Source organism: Tenrec ecaudatus, chromosome 16 (assembly GCF_050624435.1).
Source record: "Tenrec ecaudatus isolate mTenEca1 chromosome 16, mTenEca1.hap1, whole genome shotgun sequence".
Lineage (NCBI taxonomy): Eukaryota > Metazoa > Chordata > Mammalia > Afrosoricida > Tenrecidae > Tenrec > Tenrec ecaudatus.
Window position 1 is genome coordinate 23,284,038 of NC_134545.1, and position 18,139 is coordinate 23,302,176.

An 18,139-nucleotide genomic window follows, 5' to 3' on the forward strand; every position below is an offset into this window, starting at 1 on the left:
TCACTTGGCAACGTTTAGGTCTGAATTGGGATTTAAGCAAATGTGGATTAGTTTCCTGTTGTAGACAGGACATGACAGGAGGAGTTCTAGGATCCCCCGTGAATTACATTTGTTCAAATGCCCAAAAGAGTCTGTTCAAGGGTATTCATCACAGCGTTGCTAAGAAACAATAACATGGGAATGGATGCGATCTAAATATGCATTAAGGAGTTTCTTATTAAATTGTGGTCCATCCTATCTTAAAATCCTCTGGGTGGCCATTAAAAATAGTGACTGGGACACAGAGTGTGTAGCACAGTGCATATATGTATTAATTAGGGGGGAAGGATATATATGAGGAGTCAGCAAACTTCAGGCCCATGCAAGGCATTGGTTGTTTTTTAATGGCCTGTGAGTTAAGAATGGTTTGCATATTTTTAAAAGTGTATTAAAAAAATGGAATATAGATTAGAGGCCTAAGGGGCCCCCACAGACAAAAATTGCTCTCTGGTGATTTATAGAGAGGCTTGATTCTGCTTACTTAGCTTACCTATTACTTTTGAGATGATACATTTAAAAATGCGTTACTAGTATTGCCCTTTTATCCTTTTTGAATTTTTCCCTAAGGTGCAGGTATTACATATTTATAAGTATATATATTTTTTTCATATGAACACACTAGTTAAGGAATTCTTAGTACAAGTAGTTTTCAGCGCTTGTTAATGACGAGTTGATGAGTCCAGTACTCTTGGTGAATTCTCTTCTGTGCTCCATCCTTAGGTGTTTAGAAACCATCTTTGAGGAGCCTAAGGAACGAAATGGTACGCTAATCTCAATCAGTCAACAAAAGAGGAAGCGAGTTCTAGAATTTCAAGATTTTACAGTCCCACGGAAGAGGCGAGCTCGAGGAAAAGTCAAGGTGGCAGGCAGCTTTACCAGGGCCCAGAAGGCAGCCCTGCAGAGTCGGGAATTGGATGCGCTTTTAATACAGAAACTTGTGGAGCTGGAGAACTTTTTTGCCAAGGAAGAGGAACCGGAGCCATCACCGGGCTCTTGAGAAGCAATTCAGTTGAGGGTTCTCAATTTTGGTTTCCTGGGCCTCGTTGAAAGAGGTTGCCTAAGTTTGCCCTATTACCCAAACCACTCAAGATGTATCGTCCGTGGGTTTTTGCCTGTTTGAAGGTGCAGACTTTTAGTGACTGGTAAAGGAGGGTCCTCTACTTCTACTGCTGAGTGTAGAACCTCAGGAATGCTCCCTGTTTTTCTGGAAATGGTCCTGACTGACATCTGCCCTCCATTTCCCCGTCTCTGCCACCCACAGGAAGAGGAGGCAACAGGTCTTAAGTAACACTAAGATGGCAAGGACTCCTTTGCACGTCCATATGAACATTCATTGTTTACGGTGGTGCTAGACCAAGATTAACTAGAAATGTGGCCTAAGGAGGTAGACCTGGGGTCCTTTCCTTTGGGATCACACTGGCTCATTTTAGTGGTCCGGGAAGGCTGTTGTGTTTCCTGAGTCTGTTAGCCCAGAGTCTGGGAGTGTGTGTGTGTGTGTGTGTGTGTGTGTGTGTGTGTGTGTGTGTGTGTGTGTGTGTCTGTGTGTGTGCGCACGCGTGCGCACGTGTGCTTGGCTTTTCCCCGCCGTCTGTCCCCTCTGTGACTGTGCCTCACTAGTGCCAGAGGAGCCCTTCCAGGTCTCATTTGAAGTCAGTTGCACTTTCAATGTCGTAGTGATGATGACTTTATTAATTTTCCCCAAGCCTCCCCCCCTTCTAAAATAGATATTATGACTGCTGCATGTGTAGAGCCTTTAAATGTGATTTTTTTTAGTGCATTGAGGAGGAGAACAGGACATGTCTTAAGACTCTCTGATAAACATTTGATCCAGTTTTTAGTGCATGACATGGGACAATAGATCTTTCCCCATTCACATGTTTTAAGGGACCCTACCCATCTCCAACTCCTAGTGTAATTCGTTGAGGGAAGTACATTTGTCATCTGGGTACTCATTCTTGCCCACTCAGTACATGTGTTGAGTGTAATGAGATAAGAAAGAGCAGGTTTGTCTCCCAGTTGTTTTTATAAAAACGCATAAGATTGGCTGTGCTTTTAAAAGACTTTATGTGAAAATAGTGTGTCACAGAGTTGGATGGTAATAAAATCCAGCCATAGGTGTGTGCACCTGGCAGAGCAGCTTGCTCCAAGAGTGGGGCGGGGGGCGGGGAGGGAGGTGAGTGTTGGCTCAGATCCGATCAGCTATTCTTGAGTGGAATCATGAAATGCCACAACCAACCCTCTGTGAAGATGTGTTGCTATACTCTGGATTCCTGTTTCAGGCCCACTGGAACTAGTGTAGAATGCCAATTAGCAAAGTTTCTGCTTATTGTGCCTACAGGAATTTGTGGTCAGAAGGATGCTGTGTGGTTCAGAGGCCCAGAAGTCTCATTCCTTTCCACTTAATCCCTGTGTGCCCTTGCCCTGCTCCCCAATTCTCCTTCCTTGTGTTTCATCTTCTCTCTCTCACTCATTCTCAAACAAAAGCTCAGAGAATTAGCATTCCTTGACTGGTGAGTCCCATCTCCTGGGAGCCCCTGCTGGGGAACTGGGAAAGCTTCGGAGCTGTTCTCAGTCAGCCTGTTAGAGAAGAATGAGGGTGTCCTTTCCCCCCATTTGTTAGTGGGTGGGGTCTTTGTGTGCCTTTCCTCTGCAGATTGACAGTCTACGCCACACTGGAGCAACTGCCATGCACAGAAAAATAGAAGAAAAAGTGCCACATCTGTCTTTCAGGCCCATTGCCTCAGATACAGTGTTAGGACGACTGAACTATAGTCTTGGTAAGCTACAGAACCTTCTACTGCCACAACAAATTGGATTAGAAGACAGTACAGTGTCCACACTGGCTCCAGATGATGCTCACCCGATTCTGCCACACCAGACTGGGCAGGCAGTATCTGTGGTTCGCCTCAGCACCTGTCCCTTCCTGGAACAGAGCTCATACACACTCAGAGCTCCTCTGTGCCTTTGCGCATTGGGGAGTGAAATGAGTCAGCGTGTTGTGGTGCCCTTGGGCAGATGTTTGAGGGAGCCTCTGCCGGGCAGCTTGCTCACTTGACCAGGCAGTGGACAGACGCATCTTTTGCTCATTGTCACTGCAGAGAGGTCAGCGGGATGAGCCCCGTGGCGTTCAGCAGACTGAGGTTGAGGTGGGCCAGCTGGAGTATCGCCAGTACTGCAGAGATGATCATTCCACATTCATCCTTAGACATGCGGCCATTGAAAGGGTCGAGAGCGGTGGTTTTAACCTTGGCTCTGGGAATGGAGGCAGAGGGAAATGGAGACCTTAGAGAACCAGCAGCAGTGAGTGATCTGTAACATTGGCATCTGGGAAGGAGGGAAATGGTGATCTAAGAAAATCCTACCAATCCTTCCTTGTCTGTAGGGCAGAAGCTGCTCTGGGGCTTTTTCATGTTAAGTGGTCCCTTCCTCATCTCCAACTTCTAGTATATTCACTGGGAGAAGGTGCTGCGAGGGTCTAGCCCAAAGTTGAGAAGGCTTCCATTACAAACTTGAAATTACTTACCTGAAGCTGACCCATCAGGTTATAGCTGTGCTCTGCCACACCTGTCTTAACTTTTCCAGTGTAGCCATTGACCTATTCAGCCACCGTGCTGTCGCTGGTCCCTTGATGCCAGTCTGTTGGGGTGCCTGCCCACTGGGGAGATGTTGGTCGCTTGCTGGCCTGCAAGAGTTTTGGTTTGGGAGTGCAAGTTGGTATTGGGACGTCCCATCCCACATGGTAACTTACTTAACGATAGCTTACCTCCAGAGGTTTAGTGTTTTTTAATATAGGAAAGAGGAGAAATCTCAGGTCCAATCAGGGTTCTGCCCATCATTTGTTCATCGGAATAGCTTTTATGTTTTGTTTTTAGGTTTATATTTCACTTCCTGCACACATACACACACCAATTTTATTTTCCTCTCTCCTCCGCCCCCGCCCCCTACCCCACCTTTTGGTCTCCTTCCAACTTCTTTGCTCCATTAGTTGAGTGTACCTCATCACCTGTGAAAGTGATCACTGTCCACTTTTTCTTGCTGACCTTACTCCTAAGAGCCTCACTGAGGGAGGGACAGTGGAAAGACATGTAGTGTTTGCCTTACTCAGAGCCTGAAGAGCTCAGAAACTCATGCTGTGAATCCCAAAACTCAGTGCTCCTCCTAGAGCTGTGAAAATCACGACACTTTGTCACAATTTTGCCTGAAAGGATCTTTCGCGTGGGTGCCAGAGCCAAGCTGAGCTCAATTCCAAATCCCACTCTCCGGGCACCATGCTTGCACCATGGCTTCTCCCCATCCTCCTGACTCCTGACTGAGGGCAGCACAGAAGGGGCAGAGCTGCAGCCACAGAGCTGAGGCCTTGGTGCTGGCTGGCGAGAGGCAGAGGCAGCCCTCCATCTCCAGGCTGTGTGCTCTCCTTTCATAACCAATGCCATGTTTATGAAGATCCACGAAAGACCATTTTTTAGGCAGGGATACTTGGCTCCCCTTTCCAGGGGATCAAGTATGCAGTTGGTGCTTTCTTTGATTCCCTTACGGATTTCGTTTTGCTTCGTTTATGTAAGCTTTCCCCAGTATCATGAAAAGGCTCTGTTAGTACAGTTGGGTGGCTGTATCCAAAGTATGAACTATGGTCCAGGGGTGTGGAGTCTTGTTTCCTGGATTCGTGAAAGCAAAGGATTCCATGCCAGAACTGAATTTAGTAAGTTGAATAATGAAGAGGCATAATTTTGACAAAATCAAAGTTTAATAGCCACAGATTGAGCAGTAAAGTTATTTTGACTGCAAGGCGGGGTCTCTATAGCTTACTGTCGAGCACAGCATACTCTCAAGTTTGATGCGTGTTTATTGTGTATTTTCACAAGTCCCTCTCTGGTGCTGAATTGGAATTGAATTGATGAGAGCCCTCAGCATCTCTTTGGGCTGGTCTGGGCCAGTAAATAGCTGCCTGGAGTGATTATATATTATCATGGTCAATAGTTCAGTGAAATTTGTACATTTTTGGTAACATTGGTAAACATGATATCCCTGAGATTTATTTTCTGTTCGGTAGTTTGTGACTGACTCTAAAATCCCCACTGTGTGTTAATTTATGAAAATAAATTTTTTTAAGTCTTTCAAATAACTCTCCAGGGTACTATTTTATGTTGATGTCTTGATAACCAGTTAATATTTTACCTGTGATTTCACAAGGTTCTCGTTTATACAAGTGACAGTTACATGTCACTCCAAGCATTCTCTCTTCCACGTGATTTCCATTTCCTGAGGTCTCCTCTGTGGTCATCACGTATGTAGAGTAGCAGACGTAGAATGGCCTTTGGAGCCTACAGTGAAGCTCTCTGAATTTCTTCAATGGTGGCAAGTTACCACAGATAAACAAGTTTGATAATTGTCAACATGAATCATCTAGATACAATCATGCCTGGTAATTTATAACCTGTCTCGCTAAGCATATAATTTAGGTATACTTTTTAATGATGTGACATGTTCTTACATGGCTGAGAGATGAAGAAACAGTTATAAATCCAGGTCAAAATGTATTTCTAGTAAATCATGTTTAGGATAAGTGGCTAGCTCGTCAAGGAGAATACAAATAAAAGTAGACTGTGTAGAACATCCATAATGAGGTATATTCATGGGGGAAACAAAACTCACCTTCTCTGACATACTTTGCCCAGGTGTACATGAAGTTAGTCTCTGATCCTCGGTTCTTTGTTCACCAGTGGGAACTGGTCAAGAACTCACTGCAAAGTGTGACCCTCTATTGACACACAGACATGTTTCTTACATTTTGTTCAGAGCAACAGCAATGCCATTCATTTATTGGTCTTGTTCAATTAAGGGGGAAAAGTTATATTAGGCAGAGTTAACTAAAGAAGTCCAGAGACACGCATATATGATGAGAGAGTTCTATATCAAGATGTAATAAACCTGTAAGTCCGATACTCGTCCATAAATCCCTCTTCAGGTTCATGAAGCCACACAATGATGCAGAACTCAGGAACATCACCAGACAGTGGATGCAGGGTTGCATGGATCCAATGGTGGTGGCTGTACCCATAGGCTCACCCAGGTCTCAGCTGGGTGATTATCAACAGGAAGGCAAAGAGAGAGGGACTGACCTCCAGTGAGCCATTTATCTTGGTCACATCTCCAAATGAGGTCATCAAGCTGTGATCTGAATGACAAGCTAAACACCCCTACACTTTATCAAGTTGACTGGAAATTATGTAACTACCACAAAAGTCCATAAACTAAAAGAGAGATAAAAAGAAACAAAATATAACTGAAAGAGCCAATAACAAATAAATACAATGAAAAAGTTTAATAAGATCACATTAGGTCAAGGAAAATCAGCAAATTAAGAGAACAACATCAAAATTACAGATAGCGAGCGATACAAAGTCAAGGTTGTTAAACACACTTTAGTGGAACTATGGGACAAAATCAGGGGACCCAAAACAGGCAGTTAGGTTTACAAAAGGAGATTGAGAAATATTTGAAGAAATAAAGATGAGATTCCCCGCTCTTAGAAAGGACATAAATCTGAAACTCGAAGCAGGGTAAACATAGATGCATAACAAACATGGTAGTCAGTAAAGGTGAACAGTCCTGAAAGGGGATAGGCCCAAACAGTCACATATTGAAATGACATAATTAAGATTGAGTGATGATTTCTCTTCAGATATCAGTGGAATTGTACATTTTGAAGTGCTGATAGGAACAACATCAGGAAACCTGCCCAACAATAATGCTATACCCCGCATAACTTTTCTTTCAAGAGTGATAGTGTACATTAAACATTCCCAAACAAAAGCTGAAAGAATTCATATCCACCAGATCAGTCCTACAAAAGAAAATACTATTGATTGCATATGGGAGAGCAAACATGTTGGCAGGGAATTCCAAGCCAGACCTACTAAAGATCTCTAGTACAGATAATTTCATGACTCTCCTAAGGACTCGGACTTCATTTCAATTCTTATTGGTTTGTACTTCCACCTCTTAATAGCAAATGTATAAAAAGCACATAAACTATAAAGATGCAATCCGTAATAACAAAATGGGGAGAGGGAGAGGAAGAGAGGTTTACATAAAACTTTCTCTTGTTTTACTGAAGTTAAGATGTTCTCACCTCACCGTTAAAAAAAAACACAACAAAACGCCTGCCAAATCAGCCGCCACTCAACATGACCCCACATACAAGGGTATAGAGACCATCGCTCACCTATCGACTAAGACCCAAAAAAGCAGTGAGGGGGTCAGCAGGGCGCCTTGTCAGCACACCTGATGCGGCTCAGCATTCTTGAACATTTGTCAGCTGCATTCCATCCTGGCACATTCGTGGCTGGCAACAAGAAAGGTGGGCTTTGTCCTTGTTCCCCACCCCAACCTAGTGAGCAGATGCATGGACAGTCCCGCCACCCGCACCCCCACTCCCATGCACCCAGTCTAACAAAAGCTGAGAGAGTTCTTATCTCAGTGACTCCACCACCACCCCTTCGCAGCTCCGGTACCTGGAGGTTCTTGATCTCTCCATCAGAACACGCAGTTTTAGATTCCAGGCCACCCTACAAAGGTAGGAAGTCAGTCTAAACCAGCTGCCCTGGCCACCATCTCCATTTTCTCCTTTCTTCCTTTGATTTGGTTAGTTTTGCCCTTCCCATGATTTTATCCTTTCTGCTTTTCTTTTTTCTTTCTCCTGTTTCTTTTGTCTCTTAGTTTTTTTCTCCTTCCACCCTCTCGAAAAAAAAAAGTTTAACTGCTACCAAATCGATTCCAACTCAGCAACCCTATAGGACAGAGTAGAACAGCCCCTGTGAGTTTCTGAGATTGGAAATCTTTATGGAAGTAGACAGCTTCCTTTCTCCTGAAGAGCGGCTGGTGGTTTTGAACTGCTGATCCCGTGGTTAGCAGCAAGCACCTCACTCACTACACCACCAGGATTCCTAGTTTGATCTATTGTATGTTTTCTCTTTTTTTAAATTTTCTATCCTTGTTTTTAATTTCCTTTTGGCCTATAGTTATTAAATTCATTTTCCTTGCATGTTTTCATTATTTTTTAATGTTTTTTTCTTGTTGTTCTCCTTTTTTGCTGCTCTCTGCCTGTTTGTCTTGTCCAACCTAGCAAGAAAGTACAATTATGCCCACACAGCCCAGACACATCTGTACCTCCTACAGCCAGACTTGCTGGGTGAGGACCACCACCCTTTCCCGTACAATTAAATCATTGGTAGATAAATGAAAATATGAGCCAAAACTGACCTCAGCCGTGCTTTATAGGCAGTAAATGAAAAATAGCTAAAACACAACAGTGCCTTGGAGAAAGCCTATTTCAGTTAATGTGAAGAAATAAGAGTGGATTGAAATAGTGACCAATCTACAAAGACAAAAAAAAAAAAACAAAGTTTCTCAGGAAAAGCCATTGGAATAATCTGATAAGGAATTTCTCTGAGAAAATTGTATGTCAATACTTCCAATAACAGTGGTTCTCAACCTTCCGAATACCTTGTTCCTTTAATATAGTTCATGTTGTGGTGACCGCCCCCCAACCATAAAATTACTTTTGTTGCTACTTCATAACTGTAATTTTGCTGTTATGGATCAGGCGACCCCTGTGAAAAGGTCGTTTGCTCCCCAAAGGGGTTGAAACCCACAGGTTGAGACCCAACGCCAGGAAAATTGAGAAAGTGGCAAAAGAAATCAAGAAATGCAACAGCAACAACAAAAACTAGAATCATTTTTTTAAAAAAGCTATGAGAACAAAATGACAAGATAAATGAAAAACCAGAAACTATACAAATATAGCAAGTAGAAATCCAGAAGATTAGCATCAAGACTTCAGCAGTAGATACCCCTAGCTTGTCCCCCTCCGACTGATGTATGTATGCTGATTGCACAACCCCTTCGTCTTGTGAAGTCATGGGGGGCTTGTACGGCCCCGAAAGTGGATACATGCCGTGATTGGAAATAGACTCTCCTGCTCCACGCTCTCTGTGCGGACCTGGCCGCTGAGACCACGGCCATCCTGGCGAACGGCCAGAGCCGCGCCCCTGTGGCCGCTACTTGTATGGGGCCCCGTGGGTGGCTGCCATGTCCTCTCCACCATCACCGGAGGTCACCAGAACAGAGACAAAGGAGGTGGGGAAACTGAGGTCAGCTTGATGGCTTGAGGCCACCCTCGGTCTTATCCGCGCATTTGTGGGTCTGCTTCCACTGCCCCCGCCCCTCAGCAAGACCCTGGTCCCCTGCGGCCGTCACAACCACGCGCTCTGCACGCACCGCTGCGCGGAGACGAGCTCCCGGCGGTGATGCAGGCCAACGTCACCACGGCTCCCAGGGCTACCTGCACAGCCGCCCGGCCCTGCTGCGCGTCCTCGTGTGGCCGCTGCTGCTCCTGGACCTTCTCTATTCCTCCGCCATGAACTACGGCTAATGCAAGGACTGCCTGGTACGCGGGGTCTCCATGGGCGCTGGAGGAAACAGGACCCCCAGAGGCTGGCTGGGGTGGGCAGCGCCAGGCTCCCCCGGGCCCCCTGCCGCAGGCCCCCCAGCCCAGAGCTCATCTGCCTGAATGCCTTTGTGCCGTTCCTCGGGATGGGATGGTGGGTGGAGGGGAGGGGGTGACACCCAGAGCGCCCCGCGCAGCCTTCGAGGACGCCTCCTAACCAAGACTGCAAAGCGAGCCAGGGCGGCAGCGGTGATGGCCAACGTGGTGGTGCCGGCGTACCCCATTTCACAGACTTCCACGATTAGGAGGGAACTCAGGAGCAGAGCCTAGGGTGCAGGGAAGGTTCTGGGCCACCTTTCCACAAGCAATAGTCCTGCTTTGGGCAGGTGGCTGCTGACAGGCTGTAGGGGACTCCGATGGCCAAACACAAAGCTCCTCCGGCCAATGGACGCCAACAGGACAGGATCTGTGTGTCTCAGCTGTGGTTCCAACAGCAACTTTCTCCTCCCCTCCCTCCTGCAGAGGCCCTCTGGGCCTGCCCCTGTCAGAAGGCCTACTCCGAGTGGAGTGTGAAAAAAAATTTTTTCCCAGAAATAAATAATGCACTCAAAAGAACAAATCAGTAGAATCGAATCAATGGAAGGCAGAAATAGTGAGCTTGAAGACACATCTTTCAAAATTGTGCTAGAGAAAAAAAATTAAAAGAAAAACATGATCCATTTAAATTTGTTCTAAGAGGCGGTACCCCCCGCCCCAAATGAATTCTCCCCCGCAAAATAGCTTTGTGTTCTTTTTTTGTTTTTACAAAACAAACTTATCACCTTTAAAGTACTCTCCATTACACTTAATACATTTGTCAAATCAGCTATTCCATTCTTGGAAACATTTAAAAAATCATTTTATTGGGGGCTCTTACATACCTTATAGCGATCCATAAATCAACTGTATCAAGCACACTTGTACACACTTTGCCATCATTGTTAGGTAGCTAGCTTAGAGACAGGAGGATTGTCCCAACCGGGTCTGCTAAGGGCCCCATAGAGGAAATTGGAAAGAAAATCAGGCAACCATTGTGGGAAGACTCCAAACTGAGCATGCATAGACACAAGACCCCTAGGCCCAGGAAAAACCAATATCTTGGACACACCTACCTTAGATACCTCACACAGATGGGCCTAACTCTGCCAATGTATCAACCAATACCATCAACCATGCGTCCCCAGCCAGAGATTTGAAATATCCTGGCTGTGGGAAGGACTTGCGCTCTCTTACCCTGCTCCTGGTCAGTGGCAGGTGGAGAGTGAGGGTGTACTTCCCCCACGTGGGAGCACATGTGCCCATTCTGGACCTACTTGGGACTCACAGCCTCTTGGCCCACATGCTCTTAGTCTCTATGATTCTTGGGCTTTGGCCTCCCAAGATCTCCACCCAGTTCAGCACATATGGGTGCTCTCTTCCACGAGGTTCGTGGCCAGTTGTGAACTCCAGCACAGCTTCCACATGGCTTGGCATGCTTTCCAGAAATATCTTAAACCATTTTGAGACTGTAAACCCTGAAACTTGCATTGTCCTTCATAAAAACTGACTTGGATCACACAACATGCTTCAGCGTGAATTCTTACAGCTTGCGAAGCAAAAAAACTGAGGTATAACCAACTCCAGAAATCTAACATTATCGTTTTCAAAACATTTTCTTTCTACTTGAGCCCTTGGCATCAGTGCCTCTTTTTTCCCACCCCTCCGCCACCCTTCCATCCTCATGTCTTAGAGACATTTTTCAAACTCATCTGTTTAGATGGCTGACAGCATCTCCCTCTTTTTTTGCTTCAGCTCTTCTACATCATCAAATCGATCTAAACTCGTTTCACGAAAAAATTCACTGTGACCAGAGAGAACCTTCCCAGGTGACGCCACTGGGAGCACTAACTCAGAGCGAGTTGCTGATGCACACCTAGCAGGAAACATGCACACTACAAAAGCTCATCCCAGAGTATCTTTTTTTCTGGTTTGTTTGGGGGGGATTACCCCCTCATAGTTTAAACAAGCATAGTCCTGATACCAAAAGCAGGCAAAAACAAAATTATAGACCAGTGGTTCTCAACCTGTGGGTCATGGCCCTTTCACAGGGATTGCCTAAGACCATCAGAAAACACATATTTCCGATAGTCTTAGGAACCAAGACACTGCTCCTCTATCTGTCTCCAAGTGGGTCCGCCCACATGCAGATATGCCGACATATGAGTATCCAGCGTGAAGACTGAAGCATGGGCTACACCATGCTTCAAGACAAAATTTCATTTATTTGCAATTAGAAATAAATATTTGACAATATATAATTACATATTGTTTTTGTAGTGAGTCACTATGCTTTAAAGATGTTCAATTTGTAACAATGAAAATACATCCTGCATATCAGATATTTATATTATGAGTCATAACAGTAACACAATTAGTTATGAAGTAGCAATAAAAATAATTTTATGGTTGAGGGTCACCACAACATGAGGAACTGTATTAAAGGGTCACGGCATTAGGAAGGTTGAGAGCCACTGTTATAGACCAATAATCCTCATGATCACAGATACAAAGACTCTCAATAAATTATGGCCAATAGAATCCAACAGTGACTTCAGGCAAGATGGTGCCCAGGGAAGCAGCTCACGTTGGGAGCTTCATGGTGATTGGTGAGTCTGGGAATGGGGAAGTCCAGTGAGGAACTGGGTCTGACGGTTAATCTCAAGGACAATTTGGAGCACTTCTCCAAACCAGGAAATGTACCTATACCTGCAGTGGAGACCTGGATTCCTATGGCCCAGTGTAAGGGCTACACCAAGCTGTGCAGCCCACACCACTGTGGATCCCACCACAGCCAGCCCTGGTTGGTTGTCCACCCAACGTCGGCTTTTTTTTTTTAATCATTTTATTGGGGGCTCATACAACTGTTATCACAATCCATATATACATTCATTGTGTTGAGCACATTTGTACATTTGTTGCCCTCATCATTCTCAAAATATTTGCTCTCCACTTAAGCCTTTGATATCAGCTCCTCATTTCCCCCTCCCTCCCTGGTCCCTCCTCCCTCATGAAACCTTGATAATATCTTACACTGTCCGTCTTCTCCTTTACCCACTTTTCTGTTGTCCATCCCCCAGAGAGGAGGTTATATGTAGATCTTTATAATCAGTTCCCCCTTTCTACCCCACCTTCTCTCTAACCTCCGGTATCAGAAACGATGACTTTTACAGCCATTCCTTGACCCCCCAGATCACTGCCATCCACTTGTGGCTTTCCCTGCTGTGCCTGGGACCCTCCTGCAGTCCATGCATGACCTCTGCTGCTTTGCCCAGAGCCTTTCTGCTGTCTGCATGTGGCTTTCCCCACTGTGCCCACTATCATGTTTCTCCTTCATTCGGGTTTCAGTAATTCCTCACTGTTACATTACCCTTGATTAAGCCCCACTAGGCATCCTACGCCTTTCTCACCATCAATTTTAGTTCACTTGTTGTTCCCTTGTCCCTGGATTGGTTGACCACCCCAACTTCTCTTCTCCTCCCTTCCCTTCTCCTGTGTTCCCCTAGAACTGTCAGTCCTGTTGTTTTCTTCTCCAAATTGTTTATTGTCTATCTAGTCCTGCAGAGACATTAAGAAGTGCAAAACCAGGCAAAACCAAACAAAACAAGAAAGGAAGACAAAACCAACAACATACATACATATATACATACATAACAAAAAGAAAGCCAATAACAAAAAAAGGAAAAGCCTATCAATAGTTTCAGGTCTGTTTTTTTACCTTTAGGAGTGATTTCCAGTCAAGTCTGATGGGGTGCCACACTCTGTATTCCCCAGGGACTTCATTGCTTTGCTCCCCTTGCTGCTCTGTTGCATGCCCTTAGTGTTTTGCCCCAAAGTGATGAGGTCATATTGGGTACAATCCCTACCCTGTAGCGTTATAGGTCAGTGATAGGTGACTGTAATACGTCATTCTCTCAGAAAGAGCTCTTGAAAGAACCTTAACAATAAGGCTACAGAACTAAAACTCTACAATTAGGCAGCTCAGCCTGATAGATATTTTTAGAGCTCTTCACCTAAATGCAGAAACGAATTTGTATTAAAGTGCACATGGAACATATTCATAAATAGACCACATGCTGGGACTCAAGATGAGCCAGAGTAAATGAAACAGAGGTCACTTAGATCTCCCTCGCAGGCGGCTATGCCATAAGGCTGGAAATCAACAACAAGGTGACCAAAAAAACAAGGACAAACAATTGGAGGATGAATAACTCTCTTCTGCAAAATGAATGAATACTGGCCCAGACTAGAGATGACATTAGGAAATTGTTAGCAACCAATGAGAATACAACATACAAAAACCTTTGGAACAGAGCAAAAACAGTTATCAGAGGAAGTTTTATAGGTATAAATGCACACATGAAAAAGGAAGAGAGATTTATGATTGATACATGGTCACAAAATGTCCTGTAACTAGAACAGAGTAAACAGAATAATCCTACTAATAGCAAAAGGAAACAATTATAAAAATCAGGGCAAAGTTAAATGAGTGGGAAAATAAGGAAACAATACAAAAAATCAATTCAGTAAAAAGCTGATTCTTTGAAAGGATACACAAAATCGACAGACCATTGGCAAACCCAACCAAAGAAAGAAAGGAGCAGGCATCTATAGACTTGATGAGGGGAGAAACAGGGAAATTACAACAGATCCTGTGGCAGTTACATAATATGTCAACTTGAACAAAGGGGTGGAGTGTAGCCTGTCAATCAGGTTGCATCGTGATGACCTCATTTGGAGGCAGGACAGAGATAAATAGCTCACTGGAGGCCAGATCCACTCTCTCTTTGCTGTCCCTTTAGCTCTGTTGAGAAGCTCAGAGAGCTCGAAGAGACACCTGGAGACCCGCATCAGCATCAAGATGCTTCCACTGCCACTGGATTCACAAGACCTTCTGTGATCGGCATGAGTCCAAAGAGGAATTGATGGACCAGTAGAGGACATATGGGCTGATATCAGATTTATGGTGATATGGACCAGGTTGAGATGTTTTCTCAATATGCAATTATTCTTTGATATAAAGATCCTTCCTATACATATGTGAGTCTCCCTGGGTTTGTTATTCTAGTCTACCCAGACTAACACATTATTAATGAAATTAACAGGCTAATTACACATTCCTATGAAGATCTGTACTCCAATGAATTCAACAAATAGGAATACATGGACAAATAATTGGAAAAACATTCCCTCCCTAGACCTAGATAGATGTTAAAAACCTCACCAGACCCTTAGCAATAGAAGAAATAGATACGGTTATCAAGGGTCTACCAACTAAAAAGAACCCCAAACCAGACAACTTCACAGGAGAATTCTACCAATCATTCAGGGCAGAATTGACACCAATCCTACACAACCTATTCCAGAGCAAAGTAAAGGACAATAAACTCCCAAACTCTTTGCATAACACTAATACCTAAAGCAGGCAAGGATCCCACAAGAATTGAGAACTACAGACCAATATTTCTAATGAATATTGATGCAAAAATCCTTAACAAAATATTGCTCAATAGAATACAAAAGTAGATAAAACGAATAATTCACTTTGACCAAGTGAAATTATTTCCAGGGTTGGTTCAACATCTGGAAGTCCATCCACATTATTCACCTCATTGACAAGGAAAAGGATAAAAACCACATGATAATATCAATAGACACAGTAAAAGTATTCATCAACAACACTCATTCCTGCATAAGACACTCAAGAAGATAAGAATTAAAGGAAATTTCCTCAGTATAATACAAGGTATATATGAAAAACCAACAGCCAGCATTAACCAAAAGCCACCAGTGAATGGATAAAAAACTAAAACAATCCCACTGAAAAGGGGGACCAGACAAAGATGCCCCTTGTCTCCACTTTTATTCAATATCGTACTGGAGGTTCTAGCTAATAACATAAGGCAAAGGAAAGACATAAAAAGTATTCATCTGGGGAAAGAAGAGGTGAAACTATCACTATTTCCAGATTATATGATTCTATATATTGAAAATCTCAAAATCTCCACAAAGGAGTCCTGGAAGCAATAGAAGACTATGGTAGAGTGGAAGGATACAAGATCAACAACCGAAGTCTATTGGATTGTTATGTATATGGGATAAGATCACAGAAGAGGACATCAAAAAGCTAGTACCCTTCACAATAGCCAGGCACAAATTAAAATATCTATGGATATACCTTACCAAAAAACAAAAGATCTGTATGAGGAAAACTACAGAACACTATTACAAGAAACCAAAAGAGACCTCCACAAGTGGAAGAATATCCCATGCTTATGAGTTGGAAGATTAAATGTAGTAAAGATGTCAGTCCTACTCAAGGCACTATATAAGTTTAACACTATTCTGGTACAAATACCAACATCTTTCTTCAAATATTTGGAAATACTGAATACCAACTTCATATGGAGAGGGAAGAAGCCCAGAATTAACAGAGAACTCCTCAAGAAGAAGGACAAAGTCAGAGCGCTTGCTTTACCTGACTTTAACATCTATTATACAGCCCCAGTGGTCAAAACAGCATGAGACAGATACTCAGACCAATGATAAAGAACAGAAAACCCAGAAATAAAATCATCAGCACACAGACAACTGATCTTTGATAAGAACCCAAAAAATATCAAACGGGAAGTGGGTTGCCCTCTTCAACAAGTGGTGCTGGAAAAAATGGATATATACCTGCATAAAAATAAAGCAAGACCCTTACTTCACTCCATGCACAAGAATAAACTCAAGGTGGATCACAGACCTTGAGGTAAAACCCCAAACTATTAGGGCCATCAACAAGGGAATTGGGACAAACCTTAGAACCTTGGTGTGGAAATGCATGGGCTACTGCAAATTGGGAAGGACACATACATAGAGGAAGCACAAACTGACAAGTGGGATATACTAAAGATAAAACATTTGTGTAGATCAAAAGACTTCATCAAGAGAGTAGTAAGAAAGCCCACATATTGGGAAAACATCTTTAGTAATTACACATCAGACAAAGGCCTTATTACTAAAATCTACAATACTCAGCTAACCTACAATAAGAAAAAAACAAATAGCCCATTGAGGAGGTGGGAAGAAGACCTAAATAAAGTTTCACAAGGGCAGAAACCAAAATAGCCTATAAACATATGAAAAAATGTTCCCTATCATTAGCCATAAGGGAAATACAAATTAAAACAACTAGGAGAGCATATAAAATCCATTATTATAGAATATTATATGACATTAAAATGTACCAATTAGTTGTATCAGATGACTTGGGAATATTTTCATAGTATGTGAATAACATTAAATGTGTACAATTTAATATGATTTTTAGTAAATAAAGCAGTTATTGAAATGGGGGGGAACCAAACAACTAGGAGATACCACCTAACACCCTCAACAATAGCCCAATTCACAAAATCAACAAATGTTAGAAGGGGTGTAGTGAGATAGGAACTCTCATGCACTGCTGGTGGTCCTGTAGGTATATACAGTATGTTAGACAGGGCTCACTAGAGAAACAAAGCCAGGGCACTTATGATTTTATATATATATATATATATATATATATATATATATATATATATATATATATATATATATATATATAACATAAATTATCAGCTAATTATAGAGTAGTACAAATGGCTCAGTGCAACTCACTTCCATGATATAATTAATACACTGACAGTCCTTCAATCTTGAGAGCCGCTGAGTGTAAGACAAGGAAGCAGACAGCTGAGTCCTCTGTAGAGCAATTCAGGCCATCTGGCCACAGGTAGCAAACAGCAAGACAGGCAGATCACCAACAGTCAGCCAGATGAAAGGGTCTGACAGTCCCCAGCCCAAGTGACTGTATACTCCAATAGTGTGATGAAGCAGGTCTTGAAGGAACTTGAAATTATAGGCACACAGTCCACAGGTTAGGTGTCCCACAGGTAGTATAGCTTGGAAATTGAGGCAGAGAACCAGCTAAGGCAGCCGCACACTGGTCCGAATATCAAAGAGCAAGAGACAAGAAAGGCAAGGCTCACTGAGCCATTTATCTCTTCTCCCTTCAATTAATCCCACATGTGTTCATTGGCCAGGTTGGTATAATAAACCTGCCTATCACAGACAGCCACGATGGAAGTCAATTTGCCTATACCTAAAACAAATGGAAATTGAGGTACCATATGCCCCAGTGATCCCCATATTGGGCATATACTCAGAAGAAATAAGAAATGGACCATGACCAATGTTCAGTGCAGTGCATTCACAATCGCAAAGGATTGGAAACAACATAAATTTCCATATGGATTAAAAAAATTCTGGTAGTTCTACCTTACAAATCTGGCTAGACCAGAGGATGTACACTGGTACAGATAGGAACTGGAAACACAGGGAATCCAGGATGGATGATCCTTTCAGGACCAGTGGTGAGAGTGGCGATACAGGGAGGGTGGAGGGAAGGTGGAGGTAGAAAGGGGGAACCGATTATAAGGATCTACATATAACCTCCTCCCTGGGGGACAGACAACAGAAGAATGAGTGAGGGGAGATAACAAAATAATAATTATTTATAAACTATTAAGGGTTCATAAGGGAGGGATGGAG

General features: G+C 43.3%; 1 protein-coding gene across 5 annotated transcripts in view; it reads left to right on the plus strand.

The window, feature by feature from the left end:
* Positions 1 to 5,139, plus strand: part of PRR14L (proline rich 14 like) — a 101,765-nt gene extending 96,626 nt beyond the window's left edge. For all 5 annotated transcript variants that reach the window (XM_075534652.1, XM_075534653.1, XM_075534654.1 and 2 more), the window contains one exon: positions 760 to 5,139. In XM_075534652.1, coding sequence (XP_075390767.1) covers positions 760 to 1,036 — 277 coding nt within the window. In that variant the 3' untranslated portion in view covers positions 1,037 to 5,139. The remainder of the gene's footprint in view (positions 1 to 759) is intronic.
* Positions 5,140 to 18,139: the final 13,000 nt, after the last annotated feature.